The 23,026-nt window shown below is 47.9% G+C and overlaps 1 protein-coding gene across 2 annotated transcripts; it reads right to left on the bottom strand.

Annotated features, from left to right (window-relative positions):
- Window positions 1–478: 478 nt before the first annotated feature.
- LOC136010450 (solute carrier family 23 member 1-like) lies at window positions 479–22,549 on the bottom strand. Of its 2 annotated transcripts, XM_065671666.1 has the most exons (12): window positions 22,204–22,549; window positions 18,500–18,649; window positions 17,061–17,218; window positions 13,604–13,763; window positions 12,172–12,353; window positions 8,900–9,020; window positions 8,424–8,580; window positions 7,977–8,230; window positions 5,931–6,095; window positions 5,480–5,588; window positions 4,361–4,456; window positions 479–3,200 (listed from the first exon to the last, which is right to left on the bottom strand). In XM_065671666.1, the coding sequence occupies exons 1-12, from the start codon at window positions 22,255–22,257 to the stop codon at window positions 2,932–2,934; spliced, it is 1,875 nt and encodes a 624-aa protein (XP_065527738.1). In that variant the 5' UTR covers window positions 22,258–22,549; the 3' UTR covers window positions 479–2,931. The 2 variants fall into 2 exon arrangements, with proteins under 2 accessions (XP_065527738.1, XP_065527728.1); XM_065671656.1 differs by lacking the exons at window positions 12,172–12,353; window positions 13,604–13,763 and having other exon boundaries at window positions 22,204–22,548.
- Between the last annotated feature and the right edge of the window lie 477 nt (window positions 22,550–23,026).

The raw sequence follows: 23,026 nt of genomic DNA, 5'->3' as shown, positions 1-23,026 counted from the left end.
CTCTTCTCAAAGCAATCCAGAACAGCACTCAAGTGTTCACTTTCACACTTGAGGATCCCCTGATTTTCATTTATTTTCAGTAAGTAGCAAATAAACAGAAGCTGTGTCGTTGCAGTGCAAAGCCAAAGCTGTTTCCAAACCTTAAGTGGCCACATGCAGCTGGGAGGAATGGTGGCCCTGCAGCCTAACCACTGCCTACTTTAACATTTGGAAATGTCCTCCTGAGGCAAATAAAAGAATATGTTATATATTTACAACAAACACACCAAAGGGAGGATTTTAAAGGACATTTAGAAGCCTGAGCTTGAAACAGGGACATAAAACAGCTTCTGAAAAACTGCCTTCTAAGCCTTAGCAACAGCAGATACAGCTGCCCCAGACCAGCATACCCACACACACAGAGCTGTCTGTGCCTCTTGAGCTCTAGGATGTGCTAGGATAACCCCCTCCATTGGGAACTGGGGTTTCTCATGCCAGGAGCTGTGAAGTTGCAGCAGTGAATGGTGACAACATAACAGACGAGCAATGTTCTCCATCCTTGGTGTGGGGAACTAGAAGCCAAATCAAGACTTATATTTGTAGGAAAACCTGGGGCAATAGTTTGGGTTTTTTTGAACAGAGCTAAAGCAAATATAAACCTCTGACACTTGCCAGAATCCTAACATGTCTTAATGAGAAGTAAAAAGATACGGCTGCATCCTCCACAGAGCTGACACAGAGCCAGTAATTACTAAGGGTTCCCCATCTGTGCTTCCCACCTTGCTTTTTCCATGTGGGGATTCCAACTGCAGCACTGAAGGAAAAGGTCTCACATGGCAGATGGAACACCTCAAGACTATACAGTACAGCAGGTTTTGGCCCTGCTGGTGTGGCTTGTGTACCTTGGTCATTAGCTGTGTATCCTGTTCCCATCAAAACCATTCCTCCAGTGTGTGGCAGGTCTGGCCAGCAGCAGCCTGGCAGGTTCAGTACAGGACACAGGAACAGGCTGAGGTAGAGTAACAACTTGCTTTCACACGTGCTGCAGCACAAGTAAATTTGTGAGTGATGATGAGTATCACCATGGGTTTGTTTGCTAGATCTCTGGGAGAACAGGCTGGCTCTAAATAAGCCTAGAGATGTAGTCAAGGTTGTGGAGGATGCAGATGCCAGAGTCGAGATGCCTGGGACTAGTCATCTCTGTAAAATCTGTGATGATGGGGAGGGATCAGATTATACTTAAATGTGCGAATTATTTTTTCTCCCAAAGGCAAAACAGCCACAATCTTCAACAGAGGCACTGCAGCCTGCCCATAACAGCAAACTATTTGTACCATAATCTTTCCTCCTTTTGGATCCCAGCGCTCACACAATTGATCTATTCAGACTTCATTCACTCCCAAAGCAAAAAAAAAACCCAATATATCCCTTACTGGTAAAATAAGCCACATACTGCTACAGCTGAAGGATGGGACTAAAGAACAGGACTGTAATAAGCATGAGGAATTAAAGCTTTTCAATTAAACTACACAGGTTTTGTTCAGTCTTGAGCCAAGAGAGCAAAGGGGACATCATATCATGGCCTTCAGCTGTCGAGTAGGGGGTCAGACTTTTCTCAGAGAAGAACAGTGATAGGACAAGAGACAACAGACTCAAGGTGAAGCATTAGAAATTCCAGGTAGACATGAGGGAAAACGCTTTTCACCATAGGGGTGGTCAGACACTGGAACAGGCTGCCTGGAGAGGCTGTGGCTCTCCACCCGTAGCGCAACTGGACACAGTCCTCTGCAACCTGGTGTAATAGGACCAGCTCTGGGCAGGGGCTGGCCCAGATGACCTCCAAAGGTCCCTTATACACTGATTCTTTGAATGCTATCAGCCACTCACTATGGTGATCACCCTGAGAAATACGATTACACTCTACATTTCATTTATTTTCAAAAAAACCCCAACTAAGTATAAATCTCAGTACTGGAAACAAGCTCATACTACAACAATGTTATTACACACCACCAGCAACCAGCACTGCATGCAACTGCATTGGACATGGCCATATAGGTTAAGGCTGTTTCTGCTGACAGTGGACAGGAACAAGAATCTGCAAACTGTTTTCCAGAGAACAATCACCAGACCAAACAAGTACAGTGGAGGGGACACAGGACATAGCAGTAACGGGGATGCATCTCACTGTGAGCAGAAGAATTGTCTCCTTCATCTTTGTCGGGTTTGGCGCTCTGGGGAAGCTGGCTTCCGTGAGACTGCTCAGGGATTCATTGCAATGAAGCTGGGTTAGGTCAAGAACAGAAGGTATCTAGATTCCCTCTGCAGTCCAATACAGGAGAGGCATGTTCAGAAGACAGTCAAGCCCATTAACCTCAGCCACCTCTCTTACAACCGCATTCATTTGACTGACTTTAAATTATGGGAATATGCAGTGAGAATAATCATGACCTAAAGGTGCCCACCCCTTCCTCTTGGCCAGGATGAGTGTAAACCACAAGCTGAGAGGTGAGCATTGCCATTACAGATCCTTAAGGTGATGGGGATTAGCCTCAGCCCTAGGGATGCCTGAGAGTGGTACAGGGCCTACATCAGGGATATCTTCTGTGGTTCCTTGGGCAGCCAGGACAGAAGACAGGAAGAGCTCTGCTTCAGCTAAACAGCTGCTCCTTGGGGTCCCCAAGGTTCAGTGCAAGGAAGGAAACTGAACATCTTTTCCAAGCATTTCTTGGGCTTTGGTGTTCCCTGAAGAGGGAATATGTTCTTCCTAGAGGTGGGCAGGCAGGAGCAGAGAGGAGAAAAATTACTCCCTTGAGGTGCAGGGGGCACAGCTGGGAAGAGAAAGGCATTATCATTCTCCTGCTCCAGCCTCTGACAGCTGCCAGCTCATGTTCAAATGATGTGGGCTGCAGACATCCTTTTCAGACCTCTGCTTCCGAGATAGGAAGGTGCTTATATCCTTGTACCAGCACCTATCTCAGAGTCTCTTTCTGAGCTTGCTGTAACACTGCTTTCCTGTTCGGCAGCCTTCAGTTCATCCATTCTCTTGCCACCAAGTAGCCTTTTGGGGCAAGCAGGGAGATACCGAAACCAAGAGACAGCGCAGTATTTGGTGCCTATGCCAAATGGAAGATCATACACCTTGGAAATGAGCTGAGAGATGTCTGCCTCTCCCTTGTGGCTATGCTTCCATGCCAGGAGCCCTCGCTCTTCCTGTGTTCCTGCAACAGCAAAACCGAGAATGTTGTGTTTAAAACAGCAGGTGTTTGAGCACAGGACTACCTTGAGTGCCTCACACCCACTTCCAAAAGCCCGGCAGACCCAGCACAACATACAGATCCCTTGCACTTAAACCCTTCTAGCTCCAAATCTCTTTACAAACCTCACTAACAAGCTTCTAGACAATACCCATCTTCCTTCAATGGCTTTCAGTCTTAAGCAGTCTTCTCCACTGCTTGCCATGGGAATCAAGTATACCTAGACAGGTTTTCACAAGCCACCTGAGATCCAAGGACTGTTCAAAGGGGGATTCATACAGTGCTAGGAAAGCAAAGCAGAATGTTAACTGCCCACATACTGCAGAATAGAGGAATAAGGTTTAGCTGGCAATTAGTAGTCTGTCACAGGTGTTTACCCAAGCCAAGGAATTGCAAGTGCCTGTAGCTGTTGCAACAGCTGAGTCCCTCTTGGGTAAAGGGAGTGAGCACACCTGTATATCCTGCCTGGAGGAGCTGAAGATCAAGGGCTACAAGAAAAGTAATAAGACAGAAGGAGATTCACTTTCCAAGGAGCCTGAGACAGTAGAAGCAGTTGCTTAACGGAGTGTCCTTCCTGCTCTTTTTCTGTAGCAGAAAAGACGGCTTCCTCTCCTGTTCTTAAGCCATCCTTCCTCAGGCTCAATGAAAATCAAAGGCTCTTTCCTGGCTGTGTCGACCAGCTGCAGGTGCTACATCCTATCTTTGGTCATCAGGCTTTCCTACTGCTTTCCATTGCTGTAGCACCAGTTCAAGCCTCAGTTTTAGCAGCAAACATAAGGAGGCACACGTTTGGGCTTTCTCTCTCCTTTCAACCAGCAAAATGGCCCTAGGCTGGCATTTTCCCTAAAAGACATTTTTCCCAAATAAATCTTTCTCTCAGACTAGGTTGTTCCTGAAAAAATGAGTTAGGTTTTTTATAATCTGCTGTTTTCCATCCAGAGACCATTTCAGTGATATCTGCTGTTTCTCACCCCTCTCTGGGAGGAGTTCAATCACATGGTGTTTCATGGCTGGTAGCACAACTCCTGCCCATAGAGCAGTAGTCATGAAGACAAAAACATGCTAGGAAACAAACCTTAGGGCAGGCACAAACTAGTAGTGTAGCTCATTTCAGCAAATCCTACCTGGAATGGTGTTGTCAAGGATAAACCCCAGGAGTCCACCTACAAACATGCCAGTGGTGAGAAGCACCTGGATCACCTGGTCCAGCTGGATGATTCCTAGCGAAAAAACAAAGCTTTGATGCAGAGACGCATGTTTGACCAGCATCTTACCCAGTGCCAAGAGGCTGCAAGCTGCATGCTTGTTTAGACAAGACTTGCAAATCCCAAAGCAGAGCTTAAGATTTGGCAATGCAAGAGAGATTGATCTCACAGCCAGTTCCAAACTTACAGTTTTCTTCTGTGTAATTATCCACTGACCCAGCTGCCAGTGAGCAGGAGGTAACTCATGAACATATTAAGAGCCTACTAACAGTGCAGACCCCACCACTGGCCCAGAAAAAGCTGCCTTCTTCTCCAAACTCACTCTGCACCTCCACAACATAACACCAAGCAGTTTCCTACAAAAGCACAAGCTTCAGTTCCCAATAAAACACAGGTATATTTAGCATGTGATTTCACAGTGAGTTAACCAGGTGTAATGTTTCTCTGTGAGGGCTAATAGACATGAGCAAAGCCCAGTGGCACTCTTAGACCACCTACACAGTGAGTGATTTGTGAGCCCAGCTCTTTCAACAGCCCACCGAGCATGCCAGATATACCTTAACAGAGGACACTACAGCCTTTATGATGAACACATTAGTCACACAAGACACAATGAAAGGGTGTTGGAGCACTGGAAATTTCAATAAAGTGAACTTGATGGAATTTGGGCATTTTGGAAATACAAGTGCTATTGTGTATGAGTCCATAAGGAAGCCTCATTCATTGAGATGCTGATCAAAATTCAGCCCTGGAGTATTCTCTTGCTCCATCCTGGGAGCGTGTCCCAGGGAAGCACTCTGCAATTCTTAGCACAACAGGAATCTGGTGAGGTGCAGTCACTGATCGAGACCAGAGATTTCTGCACCACAGCTGTGCATCAGAGCAAAGGACAAGAGCAGCCCTCCCAGAAAGAAACAGGCAACAGTCAAAGCATGTTTCAGGGGTTTATCAGGGAAAAGTGCATTTTATAAGATTTCTATGGATCAGCCTTTGCTTCAGTTTTATGCTACAGGAAATGCTTCTGATGTTGCTTCTTACCTGTTTCCAGCAGCGTACTATTTTTGTTTGCCCAGTTGGGAACCGTGAGGCCAGCAAATACAGAAAATCCAAAGATAAAGATGTTTCTCGAGGAGTTCATATCAGTGTACTGCATAGAGAAATTGTATACATTACATTTGGAATTACCCAAGCCTGTGGATTACTGTCATGTCCATGAGACATGCTTGGATGTAAACACTGCCTGCAGGAGCGGACATGGGCAGCAGCCCTGTTGCTGCTGGGGTGTTGGTGATCCTGCTCCCGTCAGTGCCAGGAAACCCCGTTCTGACCAGGGAACCCTGTGTGATATAGCCCTTCTGGGAACATCCCCTCATCTTCTCTCAAGGAACTGCCAATGCAAATGTTTGCATCTGACTCAGCCTGGTAATAACCTGATTTGAAACAGAAGTCCCCTTCCCTAGGGAAGCAGTGGCACTTGCACAGCCATTACCTGCAAATTGGAAATCCCCACTGCCGTGATAACTCCAAACATCACAAGGAACATGCCTCCGATCACAGGGGTGGGTATGCTGGCAAGCATTGCCCCGACTTTCCCGGAGATACCGCTGAGGAGCATAGTGCAGGCACCAGCGATGATCACCATTCGACTCCCTACCTGGGGCAAGAGGAAGAGGAGGCAAGGGCAGTCACACGCTGACCGGCACAGAGAGGCGAGGGATGGCAGGCTCCAGCTCCAGCCTGCCTGGCAGGGGTTACACCTCTGGATGAAGCACTCAGTGGCACATTTGGTCACAGGTTCAGATGCAGCCACCAGTGAGCTGGAATTTTCACACTGCGTAGGAAGCATCTGTATCTGTGCACTATTAAATCTGCATCATGAAAGGCACTCTGAGAGCAGTCATGGATCCACACCTATTTACATGGTGTTACCCTCGTTCCCACTGTTGTCATGACTTTAACAGTTTGCTCTTAAACAAAAAGAGTATTATTACATTAAGAGCACACTAATCCCCACACACAGCTTTGCTCTCACTCAAGCCTAGAAATGTCTTGGCATACCCACAGCGCTGCAACCACTCAGTCAATCCACTGGACAATCCTTCCACCAGTGTTTGGGTTGCTACCTAAAAATGGCTTTCAGTGAGGTGTCCCACACTGATCCCTGTAGACAAAGATTTGGGAGACCAGAGCTGGCTGGCTGCTCCAGTGCCAAACTCTGGGATCTGATATATCCATTCTATGGTCAACAAATGGCTAATCAGAAACTGGGAAGTATCTTGGTCTGTCCCTATCTCTCCTCACCCATTGCTTCAGTAAAACCATTCTTACTCTCATTTTTTCCCCCTAGAAAGAGCCATGGTGGCCTTTTCTGGGTTGGGCACTACAACAAAGACAGCATGAAGCACCAAGCCATGCCTTTCATTCAGATCTGTTAGAGCATGCAAATAGGGAAAAAAAAAAGAGTATCTGCCAAACAAGGGGATGAAAGAGACATTTACATACTATGGAAACTAAAAAGAAAAGCAGCAGTATTTATGAGACTTTCAAGTCGAGATATGCCTTGCCACACCAAAACTTGGATAGCTTAAAGAATCACGCTAAGATTTACAACATTTGTGTCTTAGGCAGGGAACTCTGTAATCCTCTGCAAACATTTTATAATGAAATTAAATATTTTAATCCCTCCCTTTAACGTCATATGTTCAGGCAGGGCTTCTTGTGAATGCTTTAAACAAAAAACATTCTTAGTAACTAATTCTGTTTCTAAGTGTTTCTTAAACATGTCCTTTTAAAATATTTTAAGTCTTACTTGACTGTGAAAGATAAATGAAAAAGATTTGGTAGGGAGCTTCAAAATCATTCGCTGCCTTCAGGTGGGCTTTTTATATTCCTTGGCTTAAAACCTTGGTACACCATTACCATCAAAACTGTAATTTAATGTAAGCCAACAGATCTATTTGTTCCAAGATTAGAATGAAGCTTCAGATTCTTAACTTGCCAAAATGTCAAATTAACCAGCATATGGAATTGGCCTTGAAGGCAAATTACCTAATCCACTGGTACCACAAGTGTGAGCATATGCTGCTAAAGCCTCTACCTTAGAGTTTATTTCAATAATGTCAGGAAAACATGAAAATCATTTCTCTTTCTTAAGACTGAAGAAACTGCACAGTTCCCTGCTATCTACATGGTGACTGTGAGGTCTTTACCTCTCCTTAAAATCCTCTTTTTCGGGGAAATCCTCTTTTTACTGGCATGCTGGGCTTGATCAAGCCACATGCCATGAATAACAGCAGTGTGCACTCATCCCAGGCACAGACAATAAACAGAGAAAAAGCAGGACTGGCCACCTTCAGGTGCTTCACAGTGCTGCTGAGCTGGTCACCAATGTGCCAAGGCACATCCTCCCACGTGCCTTGCAGAAGCTGGGCTAAGATCACACCCCAGGTCCAGCACATACCCATGTGCACCACCCCTTTGTACAGGCACCCCTGGGGTAAACCTCCAGGAGCCACCCCGCTGTGGTGAGGCTCACCTTGGTGATGCCCAGGGCCCCCACGTTCTCGCTGTAGGAGGTAGTGCCATTCCCCGTCCCCCAGGCACCAGCCAGGAGGCAGCCGATGCCTTCTACCCCGATGCCACGGCTGATGGCATGCTTTGGCGGTGGCGGGGCCCCGGCCAGGCGAGCACAGGCGTAGTAGTCTCCCACAGACTCCAGCATGGAGGAAATCACCCCAGCTAAGATGCCAAATATTCCAGCCAGGCTGACTGTTGGCATTCCCCACTGGCCTGCAAGTAAAGAGCTCGGTTCAGGTTGGTTTGTCCTGAAATCTATTGCAGGGGATTAGGGGAGAACAGCAGGGATGCCTGTGGGTGTTTGCCTGCTTTTTGGCATTTACTCTCCCCCTGCTAGCCATAAGCGGAGATGAAAGCCGGAGCAGGGAGCAGCGTGGCAGGATGAGGAAAAGCAGAACAGTGGTACCTGGGTAAGGCAGCCGAAACCAGGGAGCCTGGGATAGAACATCCCCACGGATGTCCGTCCGGGCCAGGTGGCCATAGGCAGTGGGGTCTGCAGGGAGGACATCGGTCACCGTCAGCACGTAGCAGAGCAGCCAGCTCAGGGACAGCCCCATCAGCACCTGCCCATCAGATGCAGCAGTGGGGTCTGGTTAGGATATGGCCACATCTCTAGCACGGTTGAGGTGGAAAAGGTGTCTCCCCACCCAACCCTTTCCCCTGCACATGGAATGGAAGCAGAGGGATGGCAGTGGGTCCTGGTGATCCTCCCTTCTTCCCTCCCTCCTGATGGTGAGGGCCATGGGGACCTTCTTCCCCTCTGCCCCCTCACTGCATAGGGTGGGCTGGGAAGCACCAATTCGGCTGGATGTGAGTGGAAAGAGCCGAGGCAGCCTGGAGCAGGTGAGGCCTGCTGCCACATACCGGGGAACCCCTACGTACCGGGAAGATCTGGAAGAGGTAGACTGGGGAGAGGTGGCACTTCATGCCTCCTTGGTAAGATGGCAGTGGCACGGGGACGTCTTTCAGGTACTGAGAGAACAGAACTATGAAAGAAATGGTCCTAGAAGGAGGGTAAACCAGATCATTAACAAAGTGGGTGCCCAGCTGCCCACCTGTCCCCACAATAACCGAAGGCCTGTTACCCGAGGAACCAGGCTTCCAGAGGACCAAAGGAAACCAGGCTCTCAGCACTAGAGAGTGAGTCCCCACTTCAGCAAGCCTGAGGTGGAACAAGCTCCTCTGCATTTGCAAGTATTTCTCCCCACCGCCCCCCCCCCCCACTTTGTTTCAAGACTGACCCCCAGTTAGTGCATCAATGAGTATGACACAGTTGCAGGAAATTTAAGGATGCTGCTTCCGTAAAAGAAGGCCCTGAAAGACATGCAAGATCCAGGCAGGCTTTGTAGGAAACTTTCCCTGACCTTCTGTGCAATCCAGATGTAGTGGAAACGCAGGATGTATTGGTTTCCTGATTTCAGGTTTACCTATACTGCTGTCCAAGTGGAAAGAAGACTTGAGCTGCATGGAGTAAAAGAAAGAGGATCCGATTTTGCTGTGCAAGTTCCTGTTTTCAAAGAAAAAAAACATGGCAGGACTGTGGGGCTGCACGTGGCACCCACAGAACCCTCCCAGCCAGCCAAGAAGGGGAGAGCACGGCCCTCTGGTCTGCCCGAATCAGGGGTTCTCATGTGTGCCCATAGCAGCACCTGGGGCTCATTCTGGTGGTATCAACCATGAAGCACAGCTCCTCTCCCATCTCTTGTGTAGGACACATCTCCTGCAAGCAGCAGCACAGCTGGGTCTCTCATAGCAAGCCCTGTCTGCCCCCCAGGTGTCTGCCCCTCAGAAAGGGCAACCAGATGAAGCTGGAGGCTGCCAAATGCAGTGAGGGGGCAGGGACTTGGGCACCTCACTTTGATTGCTGAACTGGTAAAATACCTTGGACATTTTCCTCCTATGTTAACCAGGCCTCTGAAGGGCTCATTTTTTTATAACAAGTCTAAATTGTATATATTGAATGAGTTAATCCAGGTAGGATTTGGTGAGAAGTCAATTGCATCAGCTGAAGTGCACTGACAGTGCAGGGAAAACTGGTACCTTTCCATGTGTGAAAAAGTGATGAGGTATAGGTCCAATATTTATGTGCAGGCAGAATACCAGCAGTGCAAAGGAAACACTAACCTCACCTCTGTGCAGAGACGCATGACACCATACAGCCAAAGGTTATCTATCAATCACAACTGAATGACTGGAGGCAGAAAGTCTGAGGAGGAACTGGTTTCCATTCATGGTTTCTAGAGCTACAGAGCCCAGACAGACTGCATCAGTGCACATTTTGTACATTTGCATTGACAAAGGTGCTCACAGCCTTATGAATCACTGCAGAGCCCTCGTCTATCTCGGGTAGGTGTCACTGCTTTCATCCATTAGCAAACACTATTTTCAGCTGCTTTTAATTCTACCTAACTTTACCCATTCAGGATGAAATTTTCCATGGAAAACATCAGCCTCAGGCTAAATGTTTCTGGAAAAAAATATATCCCAAACCTTTTTTGAAAGAGTGATGCTCAGGAAACAGACATAGTACATAGTCTGCACTGAGAAGGTCATTTTGCCTTTAGCAGTAGCAGGGTCTGCTTATGAGCTGGAGCAGAAAATTGATGTTTAGTAGAACTTGCTCTTTGGGCTCTATTAGAACAAAAACGTGTTCAGGTATGCTCAGTCTGTAACAATGATCACTCATCCCAGATCCCAGGCAGTCAGCAGAGACATCTCAGGCATTAACATTTGCAGCCCCTAAAGATTCTGAGCCTTCTGAATACGTCCAGTCCCTGCCCAGTGATGAACTGTTTAGGCACCATCACAGGGAGCAAGTGAGCGCTCTCTACATCAGTTTCTTGAGGCAACGGTATCACCCATCATGGGGGCTTTGTGATGGGGTGCGGCTGAACAGCAGAGTGCTGAGACCACATGACTCATGTCTTCTACTTTCTCCATTATCGCCCTTCCTCTTTCCCTAATGACACCCATGGAGCATGGAGAAGGCAGCAAAACAGGGCACAGAGATGGCTCAAAGCATAATGATCAAGCTGGAGCTAAGGCACCTGAGTCAGGAAAGTCAGGACTAGGATTGGCACAGGTAGAAGATGGGACAGAAATGAACCAGACAGAAAGGGTGACCTAGGTTGAGAGCAGGGACACGGGCTGGAGGCAGGGTTGTGCTGGAGGCAGGGTTTGGGATTTTACAGGGTGCTGGTGGAAGAGAGCAGTTAAGTGAGGAACTGGGGGTGGAGAAGGGACATGGTTTTGGGGTCTGGGAGGGCAAATTGAGGAAGAAAAGAAGGAGAGAGAAGTGGACTGGAGCAGGTCCCCAGACCAGCAAGCTGCCTTGTGGGGCTGCAGTCAAGCCTGGCCCCTGAGTCTCCAAAGGCAGGTCTGAAAGTGCTAACAAACTGATGGGAGGCCATAGGGAGGGTAACAACCTACTTCTACTGCATGTTATCCTGAGCTGAAGTCTGCATTAGGGATCTGAAGGTACCAAATCTGCATCAGGGATCTGAAGGTACCAAATCTGCAGGGGAACCATGCAGAGGGATTTCTACTTCTTAAATTAATTCCTGAAATACCATGGGAATTCTGCCACCAAGCACACTTGTACCCTGATGCCCAAGGGCACACACACAAATATCCCTGAGAGAGCACTCACTGCCACAAAGCCACATGGGCAGACATTTCCAGAGCACCCTGTGGAGAAAACAATTCCTCCTCGACATGTGAAACCAATGCATAAAGCTATTTTAACTCGAGGAATACCTAACTCTGGGTGCTCAACTTTGTCATTTTAGGAATGCATCTTTAACTTACTTACATAATGGGGGTGTGAAACAGTGTGCGCAAACAGCTCGTGACAGAGACTGCCCCCTGGAAAGGCTTGTTCTTCTACTGACCTATGAAGAAACTTTGGATTGTCACAAAAAAAACAGATTTTTTAACTCATTTTTGGGGTTTGCTTTGATGCTGAGGGCTCTAACCTCCTGCTAGTTTCCACTGCTTTCCCACGGTGCTGCCTTGCACAAGGCCACTGTATGTTAGTGCTCAGTGAATAACCCTTGAACCCAGAGGAACCCTGCTACAGGCTGTGACATTTGGTTTCATATTAGAGGTAAGTGGTTTGTGTGCGCGCAGCTTCTGCATGGGGAAGTCAGACTTACATGAACGCTATGCCCCAGTGCTGCCCAGCCTCGTCGCCAGCCGAGTCAAAGAGAGGAAGTGCAACCAAGGTGATGGTGGGCGCGATTGTCAGGGGGCCGATGAACCTCATCAGGAATCCAATCAGGCCAGAAAATCCAACGAAGATTTGGAAGCAGGAAGCTACAATGATAGCTCCTTGCAACTGGAATAAAAGAGAGGGGGAGAGCAGAGGTTGAAAGGAGGTCCAGATGCATCACACAAATCCAGTGTGAGAGCCAGGCTCAGAGGCCTCCCACTGACTACAGCAAAGCCTGGCAGAGCATCATGTGTGGGAAAGGACCCCCAAAGTACCAGCACACCAACTCCCTCTCAGCTGATGGACTGAGTCCTCTCCAGGTCTCATTTTGTTCCAGGGACCCCCTCCTCTCTGTCCTCCTGGGCCAAGCAAGCATGCATCAGCTTCCCTACACTGTTTCTCCCTGTCCCCCCAAAACACAAGGGAAAAGCTCTTGCCCTGAAAACAGGAGCAGGGCCATGATCTCCACTCATCTCCCATCTGGGAAGGGCTTCGGGCACTTCAGTATGCTGGTAGGGCAGGTGGATCTTTACAGCCTCTGTTTTGTTCCGAGTATCAGTTTCCCTTGGGGGACACATTCATCACCCTGAACTTTCCCATATTTGACAGTCACTGTTAAGTAGCCAGCAATTACATCCTGAAACGCTGCTTGTACACATCAGCTCCATGCAGGGGACGCAGGGGTGAGGCTGCTCCCTGCCTTCACAGATTTGGTAATAGAGCCAGGCTGGGTTCTCTGTGGTGCTGAGCACTTCCCTCTCCTGCCTTCAAGCTGAAGAGGAACACAGGGGCTGGGGTAAAGGTCCTTATGAGCTCTGAATGCTTCCCAAGAGCTTTGCAAAGCACTCAGTGAATGGATCAACAGAAGCAAATTCAGCCACTTAGGCTCGTAAGGCAACAGACAGAATGTGGCAGTGAGATCCCTGACCTTTCCTTATCTCTTTTGACTACCTAAGGATGCACTTCTCCTTAATATTTACAGTAAGTTCTGCATTTCTTTTCTGCCCCTTACAGTAAGTTCTGTATTTCTTTTTACTATTTTCTGTGCTTAGACAGGGTCCCTTCCTTGGAAGCATCTTGCCTTCTTTCCTTCCTCAAGGCTAACCATGCTTCATGGAGAATGGATCTGGCTGGATCACAGGAGACTTTGCAGGCATCATAAATCAACCATCTGAGGCCTGTACCCCTGTTTAGCAGCAGTGAAGCACCTGCTTTTTTGCTAGGGAATAGATGCTTAGGAAGCTGCAACTGGGTGAAGGCAAATGTATACTGGGGATAGAGGGATCTCCAGAAGTGATGGCCTTGACATGGTCAGGCACTTTTCTGAAAGCAAACAGCCCTGGTACAGAGTAGGTGACACTGAAAATGTAATGTACTTCTCGCATCCGCATCTGCCAGACTTCAATGAACTCTGGTGAAGAGGCATTCACCAGGGTGGCATTCTGTGTCCAAGAAGGGCACTTCCACTTGGGGAGAGACAGCATGGCCAGGGTGGGGGTCAGGAATGCAAAAGTTCCTCCTTGAATAATAGGCAACCTGGAAGGAGAGCAGAGGCAAAAGATGATGAGTGAGAATGCAAGAAACCCAGCTCCACAGGGGAGAGAAAAAGCAGAATAACCTAAAAAACAGTCTGCCCATGGCCTCTGGCAGTATATCTTGAAATACTCTGGCAGTTCTCTATCACTGACCATGGGTGGGAATTGCTGCCCATCGCACTCAAGAGCAATGACCTGGGGGGAAGAGCTCAGGGTTAGTGATGGAGGGGCACGTCAGTGCTGCAGTCAAACTGCTGCCCTGCATTAAGGAAAAAGTAGCCCTGTTAAGGTAAGATGAGACCATGGAGCTGCACAGAGTAGAACAACAACAAAAGTAAAAAGCTGGAGGAGGGGAAAAGCCCAAGGAAGGAAGATGGTGAGGCTCGGAAGATGGTGAGCTCAGCATTGATCTAAGCCCAAATCTTGCTAATATCTAGCTGCTTCGTCTGTCCCCTTCAGCTGCCTCAGTTTTCTTCACAACCTGCTCATGAACACAAGGACGTGCACTGGCTACTCCCCGCATCACAACCATCTGACTGAGGGCAGTAGAAAATGTGACCTGGCTTTTTGAAAGCTAATTCCTCTGCCTCATTTCTACTGACACTGCCAAGGAAACCTGCATGGATGGGTCTGAGCATACTGGCTGGGTGAGACCTTGGCTTTCCCCACACCACGCGTGCCTCCTGGCTTAGAGTAACCCTCACTCTGCAAATCCCTCAGGCTAGCAAGGAGCTTGCTCATCCAGAGGCACTCAGCACTGGCTTTTACTGTAGAGCCAATGCTCCTGTGAGCTATGCCAGCCTCTTTCCATGCATGGAGAAATGGAGAAAGAGACCTAAAAGGTCTGACTGGTTCTTCAAACTCCCACAGGCATTAAGTCCCCATTGCAGTGCAAGTTGTTCTGGCTGTTCTTTAGCACGCTTGGAAAAGCCGAAGCTGCCTGAGGGTGCAGGCTGGCACAGCAGCTCTGAACCTGTCAAAGGAAACTTCTGAGGTGCTCTGCTCCCTCTGTTTAGGAAGGAAGAAGTCCCCAGAGCAACCCTTCCTTGCACCAGGAGGTCTCACGGCTCCTGCTCAGAAAAGCAGCAGGGCAGAAAGCCAGGTGAGTGCAGGGAACGGATTCCCCTGAAACAGAAGCATTTCAACTGTTCTCTGAAAAGCACTGCAAAATAAGAGATGGCATAGCTGTAACAGCATCACGTCTCCATCACCTAAAGCAAATATTTATACCACTGCAATTACTCATGCCATGCACAATCGAAGCACTGTCAAAGCATTGCCAGTAAGTGGTATTTGAATATCAGTCATCTGTGGAGTTACTTATTTATGGCATTTGGCCAAATATGTTGCAGCCTTCAAAGGATTTTGCTTGGCAAGGCAAAAAGTCAAACAAAAGGAAACAGAGAAGGCCCAGTGCCACCACTGTTGAATTAACAATAGATTTATAGCTCCTGCTGCGTTGGCTCTCAGTTTCACAGACATTGCTGGCAATGGTTGTGCTCAGAGGAAACTGGGGTGCCAAAGCAAGGCAAACAGGGCACACTAAGCTCTTTCCCATGAGGTTTGCAAGAGGAAAAGATGCAGGTTTAGGGAAGGAAATGTGATGCTCTGATAATCACTACATGATGCCCAAGAATCTGCTAAGTGGGGCTCGCCATAATTGCAAGTGACATATGTCTCCCCTCAGGAACCTCTTGAATAGTATCTCCAGTTACTGCCTGTGACCCATCACTGCTTTTTCATGCTGTGTAACATGACTGAGCTACAAGTTGCAGCAAGTCAGGCTTTTTCCTTGGCTATTGCTTCTGCAGGGCTGCTTCTGAACCATGCTTGGTCTCGATGGGAACCTCCTCATCTTCATGGCCAGTTCCCATCCATTCATTCATGTGCCAACAATGTCTTTTAGCCAGAATGGTTTGTCCCTGCCTGATGACCCCCATTTCTCTTCCAGACTAGTAGCAGGCAACAGCTGTACCCCTCTGAGCCACCACTTTGCCCTGCTAACCAGGCCAGCCTCTATAACACAGTCTCCCAAGCCACAATAACAGACCATCTCCTTACCTCCTATCCTCTGAAGTAGTCTTTTTTTAAATGCGGGCACTGAGAACTGGGCAGAGCACTCAGCTGCGGGCTCCCCAGGGCCTCAGAGAGTAGCATGGATATTTTCCAGTAAAAAGCATCTCCTCCAGCTCGTTATTCACCATGTTTCTGGCTGTCTTGTTGGTGACTTACAGTTGTCAACAACTACTGCGGGGTTTCAGAAAACAGAAAAAGGAGAAAGAAAAATCTGCTTCTCACTGCCTCCGCAGGCTTGGTTTGCCTCCGGCCAAACTGCAGGCTGAATCCCACCTTCCTGTCGGGAATGCCCTCACGCCTTACGGTTGGGGCCTGCAACACTGCAATTGCATCCTCAGCACAGTAAAAGCCATTCAAGCTTATCCTGTGGGAACAGGTCCTTACCACTTAATTGGATCTGCTGTTCCTCATTTAGCCACTCAGCTATAGGAGAGGATCCCTGTTACTCCTTCATCCTCAGCTAACAGCAAGCAGAGAACATCACAGCTCTCAGGTATTCACTGAGGTATTTGCGGGTGCCTGGGAGGACACCAGCCTGAATTGCACCAGCAGCCACAGCCATGGTCATGTACCCCAGCCTGACTTTAACACAACTGCGAAGAACCAGAGTCTCTCTTTTTCATGGCCAGGATGTCCGTCCTCCTCCACTAATCCTTTAGCGATGTAGGAGAAGGAGAGCAACCTCTGGGGAGATGTTTGCCCCCAGCCACTTCTTAAGACAGACAGAGATGGGGGAAGAAACAGGAGGAATAAAAACATGTTGTGGAGCTGGCAGTTGACCAGTGATTTGATGGTAGAAGAGTTTCAATCACTTTTCTCCAAGTTATCCTTTGCCCTACAGTTTCCTGTGGGATCTGTGATCTTGATCCCAGGCCCAGATCAGAAGGGTCCTGCCTCAGCTAGAGGATCCCTGGGGTAAGGAGCAAGCAGATACTGTTTACTGCATGTGTCAATGCTTTATTTTTTACACGAGAGAGTTGTATAAACGCAACAAAAGGTGCACAAAGTACCAGGAGATGTAAAAGGCGGAACAGTGAAGAGCTATTAACGTACAGCAATTTCAGGATGCTTTGGTATGTGCCCTGATTGCCCAAGAGTAGAAAATGACCCTCACTCTACACCAAGCTGGTGCTGTGCATGCAGTAATTATACAAGCATTCTACAAAAACTCTGCATCTACAAGCCGTTCTGCCATGTATCCCATTTCTTGCATTTGGCCTACCTGACTCCAAAGAGGACCTGCAGCAGGGTGCAAATCCCTGAGACAAAGAAGATGGTGCTGATCAGGTGGCTCTGGGTGAGGAGGTCATGCTGGAGGCAAAGCTCTTTGGAGAGGATCAGCGGGATGGCTATGAGACCTCCTAGGGCTGTCAGGAAATGCTAGGAGCCATAGAGAAAGACTGGGTGAAAAAGGGCACAGAACTGGCTGTATATTAATACTGTGTTGTTGAGGGAAATCTAATAGTGCACAGATTTGTGTTTGGGAGGTACTAGTACTACCCATTCTCTTTTTTTGGCAACTTGAATGCTCTGCTAGACGCTGTTGCAAAGCACCTACAAGAACTGCAATACACCCCCACAAACTTATCCCTCTTTCCATGCCCAAAGACCTTTTGTAGTGCTCTGGACTCCACAGACTACTGTCGGGAGCAACCAGTTTATCCACAGCACCTGCAGACAAAGCTGTCTTCGGCTCTCTTACAGGAAGGTGGGCACATCCCAAGGTAGAGGGAGAGAGAGATCAGGCAAAGTGAATGCAAATGTTTCAGCCCATCTCATTTGCACTACAAAGGATGACATAAGAAGTTGGCAAATTGGTCCTACCAATTCTTTGCTTTTCTCCCCCAGTGCAGTTACAGATAACCATGAAAACTGGATGCCAACAAATGGAAAAATCGGGCATTGCGTTTTTCAGAAGAGTCGCAGACATATTTCTACAATGACCTTCAGTTAATTACTGTAAATTATGTTTCAAAGTTATTTTTGCTTTAAATATTAACCTTAGTTTTCAGTTCTTACAGGAGCACGGGACTGCAGTGGAACTGGTGGCACTCAGAAACTCACTGTGTTCATTAAAGGCATGCTTTATTAAAATTATGATGCAGATGTGTTCAGAAAACTTGGTTTAATACACTCTAAATCTGAGGTAACCATTTAGGAAATCAAAGTACAAAATGTCCACCAAGCTCCAAGTGATAACCTTAATCATTCTGAGATCTCTCTTCCCTGAGGCTCCGTACCCAGCATTGCATTGGTGGCATTGGGTCATTCAACTTACCTGGGCACCGACACCAGCCAAAGCAGTGTGGCCCTTGTGTGCAGTTTATATTGCCATGGGAAGTTTATATTACAGCACTTACACATTTGGTTACCTTCAGCTGAGGTATCCGACCTGTTTTTATTCACTATTTGGCCCTAACTGTGGGACCCTGCCTTCCCACATGCACTTCAAGGGGTGCAGTGTAGCTGAGGGCACAAGGTTAAGAGTCTGTGCTGAGGAGGTGGTAGAAGGGACTTGAGCTCACAAGATCCAGCCTCAAAGCTCCAGCCATGCCCAGTGATGGTAAAGCACTTCCAAATTCAGGTTTCACCCTCATTAACCAGCTGAAGAGCCATTAAACTCTCACCCAGTCCCAGCCTCCCCCTGCTCCCCCATCACACCTGAATGCCCAGCAGGATGCACAGGTACCAGGGGGGCACGTCCATGACAGTGTAGGCAAGCTTGATGCCACTGTGGCCCATGTCCCTGCCTTCCTCTGGGCCCCGGACAGCACGATCCAGTGAGGAGCAGTAGTGTTTCCCAACTTCACCCTGGAAAATAGGAGAGACCGTTCATTAGCCACAGCCTGTCCTTGCAGGCACCCAGCAGCCACCTCTCTTGTGGCCATGCTCTATGTCTTGCAGGAATATCTCGTATGTAGCTTTCAACAATGCCAGGATGAAAAGGAAGAGCAAAGGGGAAAATTAAAAGAGAGGTACAAACAGCTACGGAAAACTTTTATATGCACATGTCTGTCCAGACCAGAAGAGACATTAGAGGGTGTCTCAGCCTCGGAGGGACAACTGGGGAAAGTGCGCTGGAATCATTAACATCTAGCTAAGGATGGAGAAACTGCAATCAGAAGCATGGAAGAGTGTGGAATGGGTTAATCAGTGAAAGCTGCACTGTCCAGTAGGTTCTGTCCATCCTGGCTGTCCCACCCAAACAGTGCTTTTGATAAAATATGGTAAAGCAACTTGGTCACCACTAATACAGAGTAGAAGCATGTTTTACATTTCTTTTCTTCTTAAGCCTTCTCTTTCCTTACTCACCCTTACAGATGTTCTGCCTTGATGAACGCAACTGTCCTTTGTCTTACTAGGAAACCTCACCCCTACAGAGGAACCGGGTAAAACACAGGGACACCAGTGGATGAGGAGTCCCGGTGCCCAGTTCGAAGGAGCTGGCTACTGGGGTGCTGCCACAGCTCAACCACATGCTGTGGGGAATGGCACCCAGAAGGATGCCCCAGGGCAGGAGCAGCATCGGGGACCAGGAAGCAGCATGGGGACCTGGAGCCTCAGGGAAGTGGCAGGGTCTGAAATAGCTCCCCAGGAAGACTTGAATCTCCTCCCAGAAGCTCCAGGGCACCCCAGAGAGCTGTACGCCCTGCACGGTTTATTTATACAAAGACATGTTTTGCCAAGGAAAGCAAAACACTGCTTTGCTTCAGTTGCCACAGCTTTTAAGCTATGTAAATGCCCCTGGTTGTCCACTCCTCCTCCCAAGCCCCCTGACCCCTGTGCATACACATGCACACACACACGTTGCCTGTGCACATGGACACCCCATGTGCACACACACAGACATGCACATCCCTGCAGACACGCATGTAATGGAAGGAGGCTGCCTGGGAAGCCACAATGTTTTGAGCCAAATGCAAAAGCTAATTCAGATCCCAAGCCATTTGTTTCACCGACCCTTCTCCAGCCAGTGAGTCCTTGGCACCCTGGCAGCAGGGGGTTTTCCTGGGCTGGGTTGCCCTGCTCAGTCAGGGACAGAAACCTGTTATCAAGAGAAGCTCAACCAGTTTGTCAGCACCAGACTTCTGGGGTTTTTTATCATCCAAGTCCTGCTGGAAGCTGAAGACACTGAAACGCTCAGCAAAGTGAGGTAGCTGCAGTAGTGTTCGTAGCCTACCTACCAGTAGGGGCAAACAGCTAACAATAAGGTCAGGGAATAGGGATGTAAAATTAATGTTACATTCAGTCATAAATATTGCAGGTGGGGCAGATTAATCCTGAAGGACTTTATCATTTGCCTGAATCCTCCAGGTTTCCATTCTCATAGCTGAGTCTCCAAAGTCCCATTTTAGACCAGGCTGTTGAAATAACGCTATGTAATACCTTTTATTTATTTATATTACCTTTGTATTTATCCAGCTTAGGTAGGCTGGGAGCATTATAGGTACTTCAAAATAGATGGGTGACGACAGAGTTAATTCAAACTGAACTCAGGCATGAACTCTGAGAGCAAGAGGCATTCCTGAATAACTCCCTGTGGAGACATTTTCACTTCAGAACAGGAGAGCCTAAGCCATGGATTAACAAATGTACAGCAAGGTACTTCAGGCTGCCCATGCACAGAGTCATCTGGGGACAGCTACTCCTGAACAACACCACGGGTAGATGAATCCTAAGCTAGGCAGACAGCAGTAAGCTCCTTTCCTTGCATTGGAACTTTTCCCATGTTAACCAGGAGGCATATTCCAGCCAGGCAGAGCCTGTGCCAGTAGCAGCTCCACATGATCACCACATGAAGGCCTGAATCACCCCAGGAGCTGGAGGGGAGAGAGTGAGCAGGGTTCAGTGGGAGAAGGATGGAGTGGAGATAACAGGATGAGACAGGACTGGAGGCAACGGGCTCAAAATGAAACACAGGAGGTCCCATCTTAACATGAGGAAATACTTTTTCACTGTGAGGGTGACCAAGTACTGCATAGGTTGCCCAGAGAGGTTGTGGATTCTTTATCCTTACAGATATTTAACTGTCTAGACACAGTCCTGGGCAACTGGCTCTAGATAACCCTGCTTGAGCAGAGGGGTTGAAAGAGTTGACCTCCAGAGATCCCTTCCAACCTCAGCCAGTCTGTGATGCTGAGATGCTGGAAAAGGACAAGGCAGGAGCAGTCTGCAGCAGAGAAGAGGAACTGCTGCTGGTGGTTTTCAGCCCAGATGCTCCCATCAACCCAGGGGACCAGGACACCTCCATGTATCTCAGGCTCCGGTCATAGCATAAGGGCCCTCAACAGCATCTTAAATAAGCACATCGGGAAGGCAGTCAGATACTGAACTGCTTGAACCACAGGTAAAAGACCTCTGACTTCTACCTTCTCTGGGGTGATTCAAACCAGAGGAAGTCACGATCCTGATCTGTGTTATGTCAGAACAGGTAAAAACAGAAACCCTGTTACCAATACCAAAAGAAGACCTCTTACTTGCCCTGAGCACCTCCCAGAGGCTCTGCCCAGAGCTGGCAGAGCACTCCCACCTCCACTGCTACAGCAAGCTCACCAAGAGCTAGCCAAGAAATGGGGCACTTTGCACACCAGGAAGTTAAATGCCTCCTCCAAGGTCCTCCAAGATGGGTGCTCTGTACCAAGGTAGGAAGATGGTTGCAGGACCTCACTCCTTCACACCTGCTGTCAGAACATAGGCAGCTCTTTTAGATTCTAACGGACATGACCCCTGCTGTGGGATAGGAAGGGGGCTGCTGTGCCTCAGGCCCGCGCCCTATGGCTGTAATAGCCTGCAGCATTTCCAGGGCACTGCATGACCCTGAACTGACGCATCATTTACAGCTTTTACTACCCTGCTGTAACTCTACAGCATGCGTTCTTCCAGTGACTCCCAAATCGCTTTTTCACCCATCTCTCTGACAATTCATCCCATTAGAAATATGCAGAAGACACACAGAAAATAAACACATTCTTCACTAGGCTAAATTTCTATTGCAATTTTACTAATTATTATGCAAAGTGCTCTACCCAGGGACACAGCCACAAGGTGCCACAAGCCTGCTTGCTTTTCAGTACAGATACAAGTGTGCTGCCATTCATCTATGATACCGTTTTAGAAATAATGGAGGAAAAAAAAAAAAAAAAGCTTAAAAAGCACTACAGAGCAGGCAGTATGCTGAGTCCACAGCAGCAGGCTGTAGTGTGGAAATCATTCCTTAGATTCCTGTTGATAAAGGAGCTGAGACAGACGTTTACAACACACCAGCATCTTTGCAGCCAGTCAGAAAAGCCCCTGGCTTTCTCCTCCTTTTGCAGGTCTCGTACCTGTTAATGCAAGAATTACCCGTAGGAGACAAGCAGACTCACCATGAAGATGGGGTTATCTAGCCCGTTGAGCTCTTTGTCTGAGGAGGGGGTCATGCCTTCCACTTGCCTTCACCAACTGCCTTGAAAAAGAAAGACCAGTAAGAAGAGGAAAGGCTCCTAAATTGCCACTTCTCTCAGTCAACTCAGCCCTAAAGAATCAGGGTGAGAAGATGCAGAAACTGGGCTTCGGGAGACAACCAGTGCTCAGTCCTAGCTCTTCATGTGATCTGTATCACAGAAGCATTTCCTTTCCTTTGGCTTATATAAGTGACTCCTTTTCTCCAGCTGATTAGAGGACCGGCATTCAAACCAAACTGGAAAGCAGCCCTTCCCTGGACTGAGTGAATCAGTAACCGATGGCAGAAAAAAACTTCCTCCGTAGGTAAGGATGCGAAGGGAGAGACATTTCCCTGTTTTCCTGGCACAGCCTTGAAACTTGTTGCTTCATTATTGATTCAACAGCACCTTGTATTTTCCGTTTGGGTTGGGCCTGTTTCAAGAGCTTTGTGCTGATCTTTAGAAAATTCAGTTTCTAGATGGTTGCACTTCTTCTGCATGTAAACTACTGTGTATTTTGTCTCAGATGCAAACACCGTCATCTTGTATGATAATCCTATTACAATATGAAAAGAATCAGGATTTTACTGGGAACCTATTTAACTCAGCAACCAATAATCACATCATCAGAACATGACACCAGGGAGGTAAAAAAGTAGTAAGACTGAAAAAGGACTACTTCAGGTCATATGATTATCTCCATTCAGCTAAGGTTCCTAGCTGAATGGTGATCATCGATGGCTCAAAGCACAGTTACCCTGCTCTC

The sequence above is a fragment of the Lathamus discolor genome, chromosome 1, assembly GCF_037157495.1.
Source record: "Lathamus discolor isolate bLatDis1 chromosome 1, bLatDis1.hap1, whole genome shotgun sequence".
Classification (NCBI taxonomy): Eukaryota; Metazoa; Chordata; class Aves; order Psittaciformes; family Psittacidae; genus Lathamus; species Lathamus discolor.
The sequence above is the reverse complement of the archived record's forward strand: the minus strand, read 5'-3'. Positions and strand labels throughout refer to the sequence as shown.